The sequence below is a fragment of the Protopterus annectens genome, chromosome 2.part1, assembly GCF_019279795.1.
Source record: "Protopterus annectens isolate FY-2018-M chromosome 2.part1, PAN1.0, whole genome shotgun sequence".
Taxonomy (NCBI): Eukaryota; Metazoa; Chordata; order Ceratodontiformes; family Protopteridae; genus Protopterus; species Protopterus annectens.
Genome location: NC_056729.1, coordinates 1,422,290,646 through 1,422,308,132, shown reverse-complemented (window position 1 = coordinate 1,422,308,132; position 17,487 = coordinate 1,422,290,646). Strand labels below are relative to the sequence as shown.

Here is a 17,487-nt window from a genome sequence, read left to right as displayed (position 1 = left end):
TTTTTGAAGGATGTTTGTGTCAGCTGGAGAGTTGATTATGGCGCCCAGTTTGCAGTCGTCTGCGAACTTGGTGAGCCATAGTCCTCCCACGTTTGCCTGTACCTCGGAAAAGTATATACCGAACAAGAGTGGTCCCAGGACAGAACCCTGTGGGATGCCACTTGTGACCAGTTTCGAGTCTGACATGGCTCCAGCAACTCTCACTCTGTGGGTTCTGTCTTTGAGCCAGTTTGCGACACATCTTGTGACATAGGGGTTTATATTTAAGCTGGATAGCTTATCTATGATGCCCGAGTGGGGTATTGTGTCAAATGCCTTTGCAAGGTCCAGATAGGCTGTGTGGACTACCTTCCCTTCATCTATGGCTTTGGTGACTGTTTCAAAGAAGTCAACCAGGTTCAAAAGGCAGGATCTGCCCTTGACAAAGCCTAACTGGCTAGGATCTAGTGTCTGTAGGTCCCCAATGTCTTTGTTTATGAGCTCCATGATGATCCTCTCCATAGCCTTGCAGACTAAGCTAGTCAGGCTTATGGGGAGATAGTTTCCAGGGTCCGTAGATTCCACCTTTGTGGAGTGGGACCACTGTTGCTGTACGCCATTCTGTGGGCACATATCCTGTAGTGAGGCTGAGATTGTATAGCTGTTTTATTTGAGGGATTAGTTCCTCTTGTAGTTCATGTAGGACGCAACCTGGGATGCCATCTGGTTCCATGGAAGCAGTGTTTTTTGCTTTGGGGAGGGCAGCCTTCACCTGAGCATCTGAGATGTTTGGGAGGCAGCCCTCTGCCGGGATAGATACTTGCTCTTTTGGGGGGGGGGGGAGTTTGCACTGAACCTGTCTGCCAGGATATTGGCGATGTCTGTGGGTTCAGTGTATTTTTTCTCATTTAGAATCAACTCAGAACAAGTCTGGGAGTTGCATCCCAGGTTTCTAACATAACTGAAAAAAGCCTTATGATTGTCTTTGGTGTCCTGTGCAATTTTTCTCTCGAAACTGGCCATGGAGGATTTTATGAGGGATCGTAATTTTTTGCTAGTACTGATCAGAGATGCCTTCCCTATTAGGGATTTTGCTCTATCATGTAGTAGCTTCCTCCTTCTGTTGTACAGTTTATTTATGGCAGGGGTCCACCAGACTGGACGCCTGCGTTTGGATGATTGGGTCTTGGTTTTGTTTGGGATAGCATGATCCATGCATTCCTAGAGATGTCCGTAGAATGCATTTATATAGGATTCTGCAGTTTGGGCTGTAGTTTCCACTGGCCCTGGGGCCTTGAAGGATTCCACTTAGGTTTTGAGAAGTGAGAAGTTCGCTTTTGAGAAGTTTTTCACTGTGGTTTTCTGGGCTGGGGGTGGGGTCGGGATGTGGACATCCAGTGAAATTAATTTATGGTCTGATCTTACCAATGAGGGATATACTTCTGGTGTGGAGCATAGAGTCCCCATGTTGGTAATGATCAGGTCTAGTATGTTGTCCCCTCTTGTGGGAGTGGTGACTAGTTGTTCCATAGCATCTGAGTTTATAATTTTCAGGAATCTTTGGGCTAAGGTGCTGGGGCTTGAGTACTGCTCCCAGTCAATGTTTGGGTAGTTGAAGTCGCCCAATATAATGGTGTTCGGAGAGATCTTCATGTTCTCCTATGTTTTCAGGAAGGCCGAATGGGATTCCTGACTTTGAGAAGGTGGTCTGTAGGATGCTATAAACTGAAAAGCAGTCTTACTAACATGGGTGACCGTTGCTCTACAACAATAGTCAACTCCTCCCTGGTTAGATCCGACCACAAGCAAATCATCTTGGAAATCTTCATCCCCACCCCTCGCAAAGGTAACCACCATGAAAAACGTCTCAAAAGCTAACTTTGGGTTCCTAAAAACAGAGGTGACCAACTTCACGGCACCCATGCAAATGGAGAATAGTTGCATGACCGCTGAATCATACAGCAAAGCCCTGTACGAACACGTACACAAATGCATGGATCTCACCATACCCAACATAACCAAGATGCTCTCCTCCAAAAAAAAGGAAGCCAATCTGGTGGTCCCCTGCCATAAACTCTACAACAGGAGGAGGAAACTGATGCGGAATAAGGTGAATTCCCAAGACTGGAAAAACTCCCTTCTCAGCCTCAACAAAATGTTGAGATCCCTCATCAAATCCTCTAAAGCTACCTATGAAAACAGAATTGCAGCAGATAGTAAAGACAACAACCAGGCCTTCTACAGTTATGTAAAGAACCTCCACGGCAATACCCAGATTTGCTTTGAGCTACTGCACAATGGTATGTCCTATACCAAGCCAACAGATATTGCCAGTACACTGGTAGACAAATTCAGTGCCAACTTAACCCCCCCCCCAAAGGACCAATCACATCACCAGTAGATTGCCAGGCACCCAGTATTACTGCTGCACAGGTTAAAACAACACTGTCCAAGGCCAAGAATACTGCTTCTATGGGACCTGACAATATCCCTGGCTGTGTTCTACATGAAGTACAGGGTGAACTGGCACCTCACCTGTATGACCTGTTCAATCACAGCCTCAACTCAGGCTTTGTCCCTATCGAATGGCGCACTGCTATAGTCATCCCTCTCCACAAAGTAGGAGCGACTACAGACCCTGGGAACTATTGCCCCGTTAGCTTGACAAGTCTGATATGCAAAGCTATGGAACGCATCATCATGGACCTAATACGCAAGGATATAGGGAATCTCCAAACTTTGAATCCCACACAGTTGGGTTTTGTGAAGGGTAAATCATACCTGCTCAACTTGGTCAACTTCTTTGAGTCAGTCAGCAGAACTGTGGATGAAGGCAAGGTGGTTCATACAACCCAACTTGATCTGGCCAAGGCCTTTGATACCATTCCACACTCAGGAATCAGAAAAATTCACTAAGCTAAGAATCAACCCCTTATATCACTAGGTGGGTTCCAAACTGGCTCACAGACAGAACCCACAGTGTGAAAGTACTTGACTCCAAGTCAGACAGCCGACCAGGCACTAGTGGAGTCCCACAGGGATCAGGTCCTGGGTTCTCTCCTGTTTAGTATCTACTTCTCAGAAGTCCAGTCCAACACGAAGGGACCCTGGCTGACAAAGTTCGCAGACAACTGCAAGTTGGGAGTCATTATCAACTCCCCAAGTGATGTTGACATCCTACACAAAGGCCTCACTGTGACCAACGACTGGTGTCAGAACCATGGCCTTAAGCTCAATGCCAAAAAATGTGTCATCATCCCCTTTGGGAAAAACCCGGTTCCCATGAATTACCACATCGATGGTAGTCCAGTAAACACAGAAGACGTTACAAGAGATCTGGGAACATGGGTTGACAACAACCTCTCTTTTGACCACCACATTGCCACTGTGGTCAGAAAGCCCTTCTATGTGGCACATCTCATTACTAAGGGTTTTGCATCCAGGAAGTAAGAGGTCATTGTCTCCCTCTACTCTTCCCTCATTAGGCCAATCATCGAGTACAATGCCCCATTTGGCATGTACCTCACTAGACACCTGCAACAACTGGAGAGGCCGCAAAAGTACCTCACAAAGAGGATCCTATGCCTTAAACACTTGCCCTGCATGGACAGACTCAAAAAACTCCAACTATTCTCTGTCTCATATAGCCTACTTAGAGGCGATCTCTGCTTGACTTACAAAGCCATGTCTGATCCAGCTCTGTTAGAAATGCTACATCTAAAGAAATCCCAATCCCTCTGCACCACATGCTCCAGAGACCTCAACCTCATTACCATAATCAACAGAACGTGATGGAGGGACAGGTTCATAACCCAGAGACTGCCCATGCTATGGGATAGAATTCCATACATGTCAAACAGAGCACCTCACTGACCCTCTTCAAAAGAAATCTTGATGCGTGGATGGGAAATAGAAAATTCACCCTGGGGATCACTCCAGGGCTCTACTCAACAGAGGCACTGGAAACTAAGGTCAGGTGGCACGATGCCAGGGTAATCTTATGGGATAGGCTTGTAAAGGCTCCAGGCCCATTAGCCTAGTACACACCTATGAACCTATGTTTAAAACTTCTATAAATTTAAATGTAGGAACACTTCAGGAAAATTATAAAAAATGTCAATGTTAGAAAAACAAGGTCAGAATTACTCAAGAAGTTTGCATCCTCTTAGAAATTGTTCCTTATGATGTAGCTTTGCATACCTGACACAAAACTTACCATATCCAAACAGAATCAAATAAGCAAAGGTAGCTTAAAACATTGCTCAGATCATTCTTTTCAAAATGTAGATCACTTTTTCATGTTCTGGAAGGAATACAGACAGATATGCTTACCTCTGCCCCAAACCAAAGCTGTCCACCTAAGTTGTCATGCCTTATTTCATCTGGAAACTTGACACAAAAGTCACGGTTAGCTCTATCTTCAGAAATGCATTCATCCATGATTTGATTTATGATGTTTAAAACATTATCCTGTAGAAGACAAAAACGATATTTATGCACGGTACATAAAATAATGTAAAATCCATCTTGAAGTGATATTAATTCATTAATAGGTCATCAGCAGCAGAGAGACTGTATGTCCTATATAAACGTTAAGTGAAGTATTCCTTAAAACTGTTAAATTTACCAGACAAGCCTCAAGGGTGAGCTTAGCAGATTTATGCGGCTATATCAACCATCAAAACAAACTGCTGACTAACTACAGTTTACTATATTAAGTATGTACATCTTCAAAATACAAACGCTTACCTTAAAAATGGAGCCCCCTTGCCACTGTATGTATATTTGTTCTCACCGCATTATTTGCAATGTCAAGGTTATGATGTTTATAATAACCTACAAGGATGTCCAGGCAACCAGGAGATATCGTCAACAGCCAACCAGCATACAACCGAACTGCTGTAAAAATAAGTCCAAAACGAAATGAATAATCCAATGCAGTTTACTGAACAACAACGAACGAAGATGACCTAGGTTTCGTTCGGAAAGGAACTTCTTCAGATAACATACTACAAACAACACCCTCCTTATATACACAATGCCTTGTGCTTAATTACTGCAATTAAGCCATAATTGAACCAGTGAAATCAATTAACCGTTTTAAATACACAGTAACTTATTTTGTTAAAAATAGAATATACCATGCTCATAAAACCTATAAAACAACGTACCAACCTAACAAAAACATAATATAATAATATTAGAATAGTTCCATGTGAGTGATTTTAATAATGTACATTAGGTAAGGAACTATATATGTAGTAATATATATTTATCATATTTAACAATACCAATATACATACATATATATATATTTTTTTAGTCATGAGTATGTATATATGTATATTTTTAGTTAAGTGTATTTGGTATGATTAGTTAGATAGTTTTAGTTAGGTTGGTACGTTGTTTTATAGGTTTTATGAGCATGGTATATTCTATTTTTAACAAAATAAGTTACTGTGCATTTAATACGGTTAATTGATTTCACTTGTTCAATTATGGCTTAATTGTAGTAATTAAGCACAAGGCATTGTGTATATAAGGAGGGTGTTGTTTGTAGTATGTTATCTGAAGAAGTTCGTTTTCGAACGAAACCTAGGTCATCTTCGTTCGTTGTTGTTCAATAAACTGCATTGGATTATTCATTTCGTTTTGGACTTATTTTTACAACAGTTCGGTTGTATGCTGGTTGGCTGTTGAAGATATCTCCTGGTTGCCTGGACATCCTTGTTGGTTATTATAGTTTGTTCGTTGTTTGTGCCAAGGTTAGGATGTTTCTCATGCCAGATGTAAGAGCAGACTAACTAACCCCTTCTCAGTAGGTACTGTTATCTTGGAACCAAATTCTAGTGCTAATATTATTTGTTTGTGCCTTTCGGCTTTTTTTCCCGGTTAGGGGTCGCCACAGCGGAACTCCGGTCCGCTAATGATTGGCAGTAGATTTTTACGTACTGGCTTGCCAGGCCTAATGCACAACCTTCAGCGAAGGAACACCCATTCACGCATGTTGCCACACAGAAGACGCTCTGAGAATCGAACGGGCAACGTCTAACTGTGAGGCGACAATGCTACCGCAGCACGAGTTAAAATACAACTTTACCATCCTGTATTTTTTTGTAAATAAAATATTTTTTGCAAAATATGTATAAATATAAATAGATATGTGTGTGTGCGTTTTTGTGCGTGCGTATACATACATATATATATATATATATATATACACACACACACACATATATATATATATATATATATATATATATATATACACACACACACACACACATATATATATATATATATATATATATATATATACACACACACACATATATATATATATATATATATATGTACACACACAGACGTATACGTACATAAATATACATACACATCTACTAAATATATGTGACTATATACAGTCATATAAATATATGTATATGTAAATATATAAATCTATATAAATTTAAGTATGTTATACATAATATACAGACATAAGTTTGTATTTATGGTAGCTGAAGCACCCAAATGTTGATGTCACACCCATTCCATCCACAACCCCTTTTGCCCCATTTTCTGCAGGAGGTTAGGGTGTCACTTCACCAGTGACAATCATCTATAGCCAAGATTCATACCACTGGGTTGCTAACCCTGCTGTTTTTTTTTTCCCATATCACTCATACACATGCACAACCCAGCCACTGGCGATGCAAAAGCCAGTGCATTTCTTTGTGCTGGTCCCAAGCCCGGATAAATGGGGTGGGTTGCGTTAGGAAGGGCATCCGGCTTAAAATTGTGCCACATCACACATGCAGAAAACTGTACAGAAACTCATAACGGATTGGTCGAGGCCCGGGTTACAATAACCGCCAACAGGGTGCTGGCGGAAATTGGGCTACTGTTGGCCGAAGGAGGAGAAGAGGCGGAAGGCATGCCCGAAAGCAGGTACGAGCTAGGACTGTGATAGTGAGGGTCGGAACTTTTAATGTAGGCAGTATGACTGGTATAGGAAGGGAGCTAGCTGATATGATGAACCGAAGAACGGTTGGTATATTGTGTGTGTAAGAGACCAGATGGAAGGGGAGCAAGGCTAGGTGTATCGGAGGTGGTTTCAAATTGTTTTTTTCATGGTGTGGATGGAAGGGGAAATGGCGTAGGCATTATCCTGAAGGAAGAGTATGCTAAGAGTGTTTTGGAGGTGAAAAGAGTGTCAGATAGAGTGATGTTTATGAAGCTGGAAATTGATGGTGTAATGATGAATGTTGTTAGTGCATATTCTCCACAAGTTGGGTGTGCGATGGATGAGAAAGAAAAATTTTGGAGTGAGTTGGATTAAGTGGTGATGACTGTACCCAAGGGTGAGAGACTGGTGATTGGAGCAGATTTCATTGGGCATGTTGGTGAGGGGAACAGAGGGGATGAGGAAGTGATGGGTAGGTATGGTGTTAAGCAAAGGAATGCAGAAGGTCAGATGGTAGTGTATTTTGCGAAAAGGATGGACATGGCTGTGATGAATACGTATTTTAACAAGAAGGAGGAGCATAGGGTGACATACAAGAGTGGAGGAAAATGCACACAGGTGGATTATATCTTATGTAGAAGGGCAAATCTGAAGGAGACTGGAGACTGTAAAGTGGTGGCAGGGGAAAGTGTAGTTAGGCAGCATAGGATGGCGGTTTGTAGAATAACATTGGTGATCAAGAAGAGGAGGATGAGTGTGAGGGCAGCACCAAGGATCAAATGGTGAAAACTGAAAAAGGGTAATTGTGAGGTGATGTTCAGGGAAGAGTTAAGACAGGCACTGGGTGGCAGTGAAGAGTTACCAAATAGCTGGGTAACTACAGCAGAGCTAGTAAGAGAGATGGCTAAAGGGTGCTTGGTGTGACATCTGGAAAGAGGAAGGAGGACAAGGAGACCTGGTGGTGGAATGAAGAAGTACAGGAGAGTATACAGAGAAAGAGGTTGGTGAAGAAGAAGTGGGATTGTCAAAGAGATGAAGAAAGTAGACAAGAGTATAGGAGATGAGGTGCATGGCAAAGAGAGAGGTGGCGAAGGCTAATGATAAGGCGTATGAAAAGTTGTATAAAAGGCAGGACACTAAGGAGGGAGAAAAGGACCTGTACCGATTGGCTAGACAGAGGGACCGAGCTAGTAAAGATGTGCAGCAGGTAAGGGTGATAAAAGGATAATGAGGGAAACATACTCACAAGCAAGGAGAGTGTGTTGAGCAGATGGAAAGAGTACTTTGAGGGGTTGATGAATGAAGAGAATGAGAGGGAGAGCAGGTTGGATGATGTGTGGATAGTGAATCATGAAGTGCAGTGGATTAGCAAGGAGGAAGTAAGGATAGCTATGAAGAGGATGAAGAACGGAAAGGCTGTTGGTCCAGATGACATACCTGTGGAAGCATGGAGGTGTTTATGTGAAATGGCAGTGGAGTTTTTAACTAGATTGTTTAATGAAATCTTGGAAAGTGAGAGGATGCCTGAGGAATGGAGAAAAAGTGTTTTGGTACCGATTTTTAAGAATAAGGGTGATGTGCCGAGCTGTAGTAACTACAGAGGGATTAAACTGATAAGTCACAGCATGAAGTTATGGGAAAGAGTAGTGGAAGCTAGGTTAAGAAGGGAGGTGATGATTAGTAATCAGCAGTATGGTTTCATGCCAGGAAAGAGCACTACAGATGCGATGTTTGCTCTGAGAGTGTTGATGGAGAAGTACAGAGAAGGTCAGAAGGAGTTGCATTGTGTCTTTGTGGATTTAGAGAAAGCATAAGACAGGGTGCCTTGAGAGGAGTTGTGGTATTGTATGAGGAAGTCGGGAGTGTCAGAGAAGTATGTAAGAGTGGTACAAGATACGTACAAGGGTAGTGTGACAGCGGTGGGAGTGACAAATGCGTTTAATGTGGAGGTGGGATTACATCAAAGATCAGCTCTGAGCCCTTTCTTATTTGCAATCGTGATGGATAGATTGACAGACAAGATCAGACAGGAGTCCCCGTGGACTATGATGTTTGCAGATGACATTGTGATCTGTAGTGAGAGTAGGGAACAGGTGGAGACGACCCTGGAGAGGTGGAGATATGCTATAGAGAGAAGAGGAATGAAGGTCAGCAGGACCAAGACAGAATATATGTGTGTGAATGAGGGGAAGGACAGAGGAATGGTGAGGATGCAGGGAGTAGAGGTGGCGAAGGTGAATGAGTTTAAGTACTTGGGGTCAACAGTTCAGAGTAATGGTGAGTGTGGAAGAGAGGTGAAGAAGAGAGTACAGGCAGGATGGAGTGGGTGGAGAAGAGTGTCAGGAGTAATTTGTGACAGACGAGTACCAGTAAGAGTGAAAGGGAAGGTCTACAAGAGGGTAGTGAGACCAGCTATGTTATACGGGTTGGAGACAGTGGCATTGACAAAAAGGCAGGAGTCAGAGCTTGACGTGGCAGAGTTGAAGATGTTAAGATTTGCACTGGGTATGACTATGATGGACAGGATTAGGAATAAGTATATTAGAGGGTCAGCCCAGGTTGGAAGGTTTGGAGACAAAGCCAGAGAGGCAAGATTATGTTGGTTTGGACATGTGCTGAGGAGGGATGCAGAGTATATTGGGAAAAAGACGCTAAGGATGAAGCTGCCAGGTAACAGGAAAAGAGGAAGACCTAAGATAAGGTTTATGGATGTAGTGAGAGAGGATATGCAGGTGGTTGGTGTGACAGAGCAAGATGCAGAGGACAGGAGGAAATGGAAACAGTTGATCTGCTGTGGCGACCCCTAATGGGAGCAGCCGAAAGAAGAAGACGACTCATACACATGCACACACACACAAACCTACAGCCAATTTAAATCACAGACACACAGAAATAAAAAAAAAATGTCGACATGCAACTGCACATGTTCCAAGAAACAACCTTGAAGCATGTAAGATTACAGCACTTTTTTTTTTTTTTTTTTGCAGGGGTGACAACCCCCTGTGCCCAGTCACTCCTTGATAATTATATATACTACCTCAAAGATCACACATTAATTCTGCACACCCGTCAACCATCTGTTTTTTTACTTACGTGTGTCAGCAAAACAGACGTTGACATTTGGGAGTTTCACATATTTTAAGTAATCGCGCGTGTGTGTGACGCACACATGTATACATTATTACATTTTACTAAATCTCCGACTCACTAAATCAACATTCAGTACATTGATTGCAAATGGTTGTATCTCACTCAACTGAAAAAAGAAAAAGAAAAAGAAAAATGTTTTAAGCTAAGAGGCAAGCCCAACTAGACCACCCATACCCCCTGTTAAATACACATACCAAATCAAGAAACTGCAAAACTGTGGGAAAAGGACAAAATCCCATGCCCCACTGTGTAGCAATCCTGCAAAACAAATGCTGGCATCCTGCAATGAACAGGCAGTTTGACAAAACTATCTTCCTAACAAAACCTTCTATGTAATGAACATGGGATTAAACACAGAACCTACACATATATACACATACACATATGTACATATTTACATACACACACATATCTATATATACATACACATACACTAACACTTCAAACCAAATGCCTTTATTGCTAAACCTTCCAACAACAAATTATCAACAGAAGCAACAATAATATAAAGTGCAACATAATCTAATAACAGCAATGGCACTTAAAGAAAAAAAACAAAACAATAACAGAGTTTTTCCAAGAGAGCTGCAGAATGATCAGCTTAATTTCAGCTCTCCCAATGTGAAAAAATGATAAATAAGAGAGTAATTCTGCCTAATTTAGTAAAATTCATTTACTGCGTAGTAAGTATACTGCCTGGATGCCAGCAAACAAGAAACAGACAGCCTGAAAGAAAATCAACTAGAAAAGTTGGAGAGACAACACTGACTGGGAAAAATACTGCAGCTGTTCAGCAAAAAAGCAGTTTGAGCTCCAGTAATGATTTAATAGACAGCTTGAAAAAGTAAGTCAAATCTACATAGAACTGATTAAAATAAATTAATCACTGAAGGACTATATCAATTCAACATAATAAAAGGCTAGAAAACAACTGAAAACACTAACTATTCAGATGAACTGATAAAATGGCAAAAGTCAGAGGATGGAATGAAGAAAAGGCTGGCTGAGCATGAGACTGCTCAAAAAGAGCCATTTCAAAAAATGGTAGTTAGAGGACAGAGCATGCAACGACTTCAGATTTTGTACTGTACCAGAAATACTGGAAATAACAGACTGTATAAATTTTATGAAAGCATAAATAATAGCAGGAATGATATTCCACTGTAGATTTGTTAACTGAAAGGGCAGATCATGTATGTGTATGCTCTAAACTTGGCCACGGGAAAGCATTTAAGACCTGTATTAGTAAAAATGCAATCATACGAGCAGAAAGAGCTGATCTTAAAAAAACTGTGGCAGAAGGGCAGAATAGTAAAAACTGGATACAGAGTGTTTGTGGAAAATTATTATTCACTGTACACCAGGCAGAAGAGAAGCAAATCTTGATATGCTGTCTTATGGCGTCTTCTATCAGAGACCACAATGAACTTTCAAGATCCACTGTAACACAGTCATGCATAAACTGGCAAATTCAGACATGTGAACTGGTGCTGCCATAAGTTCTAAAGCACTTAAAAAATGTCAAGTAATAACCATATCAACAACAGTAGGAACTTTAAGAACAGGAAAGAATAATGGCAAATTAGAAGAGAAGCGTATTCACTGAAACAGGGAAGTTAAACATCCATCTTGTAAAATACACAGGTTCACTCTGGACACATCCTGAAAAATGGTGTCAAAGAGTTTACTTCTACTTGAAATACAAGTACTCAAATGTTAAAATTAGTTTTCTTAGTCATGTGACACTGTCTTTCCTCTTACAGTATATATATATACATACATACATATATATATATATATATATATATATATATATATATATATATATATATATATATACACACTGTACTACAGAAGGAAGAAACTGTTGCAAAAGAGAATAAAATCACATGAGTGGAGGAGCTCCCTGGTCAGCCTCAGTAAGAAGCTGAGATCCCTTATAAGATCCTCCAAAGCTAGCTACGAAAACAAAACCACCACTAAATCCAAGGACAACCACAAAGCATTCTATAGCTATGTCAAGAATCTAGATGGCAACACCCAGATCTGCTCTGAGTTGCAGCACAAAGGCACGAAAATTACAGAACCAACTGATATTGCCAACATCCTGGCAGATCGGTTCAGTGCTAACTTTACCCCCCTCTCACCCCCTACAGGGCCCATATCTATACAGGAAGAATGCAGAGTCCATGTAATCACAACTACGCAGGTAAAAGCTGCACACTCTAAAGCCAAAAACACAGCTTCCATGGGACCGGACAACATCCCAGGCTGCGTTTTACACGAACTTCAGAAAGAACTGGCTCCCCACTTAAGCACCATGTTCAATAATAGCCTCTCATCAGGCTTTGTGCCCACTGAATGGCACACAGCAACAGTTATCCCACTCCACAAAGGGGGAGCCACCACTGATCCCGGGAACTATCGACCTATTAGCCTGACGAGCCTGGTCTGCAAGGCCATGGAACGTATCATCATGGAACTCAAACAAAGACATTGGTAACCTCCAAACTCTGGATCCCACCCAGTTCGGGTTTGTGAAAGGCAGATCATGCCTCCTGAACCTGATCCAACTTCTTTGAGGCAGTCACCAAACCCATGGATGAGAGTAAGGTGATTCACACAGCCTATCTTGACCTCGCCAAGGCTTTCAACACCATCCCCCATTCTGGAATTATAGCTAAACTCACTAAACTAGGTATAAAACCCTACGTCATAAGATGGGTTGTCAACTGGCTCACTGACAGAACCCACACTGTAAAAGTTGCAGACTCCAAATCTGACCTCAAGGCAATGACAAGTGGAGTGCCACAGGGTTCCGTCCTGGGACCTCTCCTGTTTGGTATCTACTTCTCTGAAGTACAGGCTAACACAGAAGGCCTTAGGCTGACGAAGTTCGCAGATGACTGCAAACTAAGAGCCATAGTCAAGTCCCCAGATGATGTGGACATCCTACAGAAGGGCCTCACTGAGACAGATGCCTGGTGTTAGAGCCATGACCTCAAGCTCAATGCCAAAAAGTGCAGTGTCATCCCCTTTGGTAAAAACTCTGTACCCATGAAATACCACATAGGCAGCAATCTACTTAACACCAAATGCATGATAAGAGACCTTGGGACCCAGGTGGACAGTAGTCTCTCTTTTGATAGTAGTCAGGAAGTCCTTCTACGTGGCACACCTCATCATAAAAGTTTTCTCATCCAGGAAAAAAAAAAGGTAATTGTTCCCCTCTACTCGTCACTCATTACACCCATTATAGCGTACAATGCCCCTTTTGGAATGTACCTCACAAGACATCTGCAGCAGCTGGAAAGGCCACAGAAGTACCTCACAAAGAGGAATACTGGCCTCAAACAAATGCTCTACACTGACCGCCTCAAAAAACTCCAGCTTTACTCTGTAGCATATCGGCTACTCCGAGGTGAACTCTGCCTAACATATAAAGCTATGTCAAACCCAGAGCTGTTGGACATGCTACACCTAAAGAAATCCCAATCCCTCCAAGCTACACTCACTCTAGGGACCTAAACCTTGTCACCACAATAAACAGGACACGCTGGAGAGATAGATTCCTGCCCCAGAGACTTCCTATACTCTGGAACAAGCTACCCATCTATGTCAAGCAAAGTTCTTCATTAGCACTCTTCAAGAAAAATCTTGTTGAGTGGATGGGAAATAGGAAATACACCCCGGGGATCACTTCTGTGAACAAATTGGGACAGATTCCCAAACTACCCAAAACCAAGGTGGTTTCAAGGAAGGATATTCCAGAGAATGGTGGCGTCAAAGGATGTACAGAATTTGAACTGTACATCCAACTTGTGGTGCTGATCAGATTTTCTGTTATCTTTTATCTTGTGTAAATAAAACCAGAGTTTTATTCATTTATTTAACATTTGTTTACCAGGAAAGTCCAACTGGGCTGATTGCCCATTTTCATCTGAGGCCCGGGGAGAAAAGCTCCGAACTGGTTACACAGTAAACAACACAATACAACAGAGCAATCAACTGTCTTTCAGCTTTTCCCAGTTAGGGGTCGCCAACGTGGAACTACGGTCTGCTAATGAGTGGCAGTGAATTTTTACGGTGTCGAGTTGCCAGCCCGATGCTCAACCTTCAAGGAAGGTACATCCACTCACGCACGCACCCACCTGCATGTTTTTTTACAGTGAATCCAGAGCAACAGTAAATGTAATAATTGTAACTGATTATATGATTCTGAGATGAACCTTTTGGGATTACAGTAATGTCAGTAGAACTATTATGTGTTTCAGTTTTAAAGTTAAAGATGGGAAATGAGGGTTAAAAACTGATTAAAGTATAAAGAAGTTGACATAAATGTCTAGCAAATGTAAGGTATATTCCCATTTGTTTGAGAACTTTATGAAAAACATTGGTATATTCACAGTTTAAGGTTTGGTTCAGAGGCCACTTTCAGAAAGACGTTAGGATTTTTTCTCACGAGGCACCCTATATTCATGAAAAAACAGATGTGGAGGTTTGCATGACACAGCTTGCACTTCCAAGATATTCTTTGTCAATGTAATTTTCACCAGAAAGAGAGTTTCTTAAGAAAGAAAATTTAGGTCTACTGAAGAAGCAGGTTCAAGGGGAGCTTTTGTCAAAGCTTATAGCATGATAGCAATATCCCAGCAGGAAAATGAATCCTTGACTGGAGGTCTTAAAAGGAAGATTCCTTTAAAAAAAAGCCTTGAAAACCTTTATAGCAACAATGGAAGTTTAATTCTGTCCCACATGAAAATTGGAAAAGGCTGCTAATTGTACTTTAAAAGTTGAAAAAACTAGATCCTTTGGGAAACAATACTGCCAAGAAGTCCAGAATGGATGGAAGAGGAGCTGAGAAAGGGTCTAAGTCTCTGGAGCAAACCCATGTGGTAATTATTTTCCATTTGCTAAGGTAAAGCTTCTTGCTGTTTGTTTTTTTGTGAGGATGATAACATATGAATAACTAGGGCAGACAGCCTGGCATCCCTGGCCACCGTTAAAACTGGAGAAACTATCCAGTCAATTTTAGGATCTTTTAGTCTCGGTGAGGGTAACCAGATTGGTGATACGGAAGGTATGCAGGAGGGTCCAAACATCCAAGGCAAATGTACTACATGAGGCCAGAGGAAGGGAAACCAAATCTGCTGGTGCCAGAAGGAAGCAAAGTGAAAAGCTCTGGCCTTGCACTTCCTGCTTTTCCTGTCCTACTAATATCCTCTCCTTACCCATCTCATCATTTTACCTATTTAGTGTTAACTCAACCTACACACTATCAGAACTTTTTTTACTTATGTTTTTCTTCATTATTTTTTGCTATTAGCCTTCCTCAACCTCCTCCATTTTTATGTTCCCACTCCAGTGACATCCTACCTCATTAATGTCAATATACATATAATGAACCTATGTGTACTATCATTGCTCTTACATCTCCAGCTATTACATGCTAACATTTTCTGAGTTATGCAAAATACAACTTCTAAAGTATATGATAAATATCTTTACTATTTGTCTCAATACTACCTGCAAAGTAACACTTAACAGGTCTAATTTTACTGTTCTTCATTGTAAACATGTATTTTATGTGGAACTTTTCTTCCCCAACCTCTGCTGAAAATGAGATTTGTGCCCAGCTGGACTTTCCTGGTAAACAAAATAAAATAAATAAATAAATAAAAATAAACCTTATTATCACAAGGCATGGTGGAAAAGCATAAAGGAAACCCAGAGGACAACTGTGAACTAGATCATCCCTCAGTGTCTGTCCCTGTGGAAGAATGAGGACAAAGTAACTGCTGCACTTGTTCAGTTATGAAGCAAAAAGATTGTAGCAAGGTTGGTCCCAGTGACTCACAATCTGTGTCAGCAATGTTTGACTAAGGGGCAGCTTGTGGGGCAGAAGAACAGAGCTGCTCAGTCTGTCTACCAGAACATTAGAAGTCCGCAGGATGTGCACTGGGCCCAGGAAGCAGTGGGAAGACATTGCCCATTACCACATTGTCATGGCTTCCCAGCACAGTGGATACAAACTAGTTTCTCCCTGCTTGTTGATGTACCAAACTACTCCCATGACATCTGTATGGGCAAAGATCATACCCTCATGCAGGGTGTCCAGAAAGGCCTGCAACACTAGGACTGACCTAATTTCCAAGACATTAAAGAGAAGACCAGCCTCTGTTGCCAACCAAGAACAGTCTTCCTTTCAACATGCTCCCCCCACCCCAGTAAGGAAGCATCCCTGGTCACCATGGCTACCGGGGGAGGTAGGGAGAAAAGGCCGATAGCATGACACCATAGGAGAGATCAACCACCAACTGATGCATTTCCTGCACATCAGTGTGGGACGTTTTGGTGCATGAAGGGCATGTAAACATCAAGGACTACTGAACAGAAAGCATCCACTGTAGGACTATTATGTGATATCTTGATTCCTTGCCAGAACCTTGGGATTTTCAGAACCATAGCTTTATCCCCTCAATTATGACTTCAGGAAAAGGCCCTTAGTAGGGTGGTAAAACTTATGCCAATGGCAGACAGGGTCTTGCTTTCCTGCTTGCTTCCAGTAAGCGTTTCCTTCATTTTAGGTCCGAACAGGGTAAAACTGTCAAAGGGGGCCTTGATGAAGGACATCTTGAAGCCTTTCACAAAGTCGCATAGGCATATCCTGGCATGCTGACAGATAGCAACTCCAGTGCCTGATGCCCTAGATGCACCATCAGCTGCATTCGATAACAGACACCTAGATACATCAGTCTTAGACTGCAGCGTACACAGCTGAGTCTCCACTGATTTTTGTATGCCTATAGGCAGGTTACCGGACAGAGATTTTGACAATTTCTTTATCAAGTCCCTCTGAAAATGGGTCACGTCAGCAGAGATAGTTCGGTGCTCTGAGTGCAAAGACTGCTGAAGTGTATGTCAGTTTTCCAAACCTAACACCCTAGACTCAATAAACAGAAGTATTTTCCTCTGATAGCTCTTTCCTTGTGTCTGTTACAACAACCATGGCATCTACTGGGAGCCCTTGCTCCAATGGGACTTATTTCTAGGAACCACTAAAATGTTGTCTGGTTTGCATGGAGTTAGCTGCACTACATCAGGCTCCTTCCATGCCTGCTGAGAAACTAGGTGTATTAGTTTTTCAGCAAGCAGAACCACCTAGAAGGTAAAACAGTCAGCCTCAAACACCTCAGGGAACAGAGACTCATCTGGAGACAGGACATCAGAGGATCAACCCCCTCTTTGCTCCATTAACTCCAGAATATTTCTGAAGGAGATTTCTTCCAGAGGTGATCATGGGGAACCCCTCCTTGGTGATCAAAGTCATTTTCTAGTCTCTCTCCAATGGGAGCTTCCTGAGAAAGCTTAGAAACAGACAGGGAACTTTCCTAGCA

The 17,487-nt window shown here is 41.9% G+C and overlaps 1 protein-coding gene across 1 annotated transcript in view; it reads right to left on the bottom strand.

Moving 5' to 3' along the window:
- Positions 1-17,487, bottom strand: part of ZFYVE28 (zinc finger FYVE-type containing 28) — a 2,243,904-nt gene that overhangs the window by 1,559,499 nt on the left and 666,918 nt on the right. The window contains exon 3 of the mRNA XM_044062894.1: positions 4,312-4,449. Within this exon, the coding sequence (XP_043918829.1) occupies positions 4,312-4,419 (108 nt within the window). The 5' untranslated portion in view covers positions 4,420-4,449. The remainder of the gene's footprint in view (positions 1-4,311; positions 4,450-17,487) is intronic.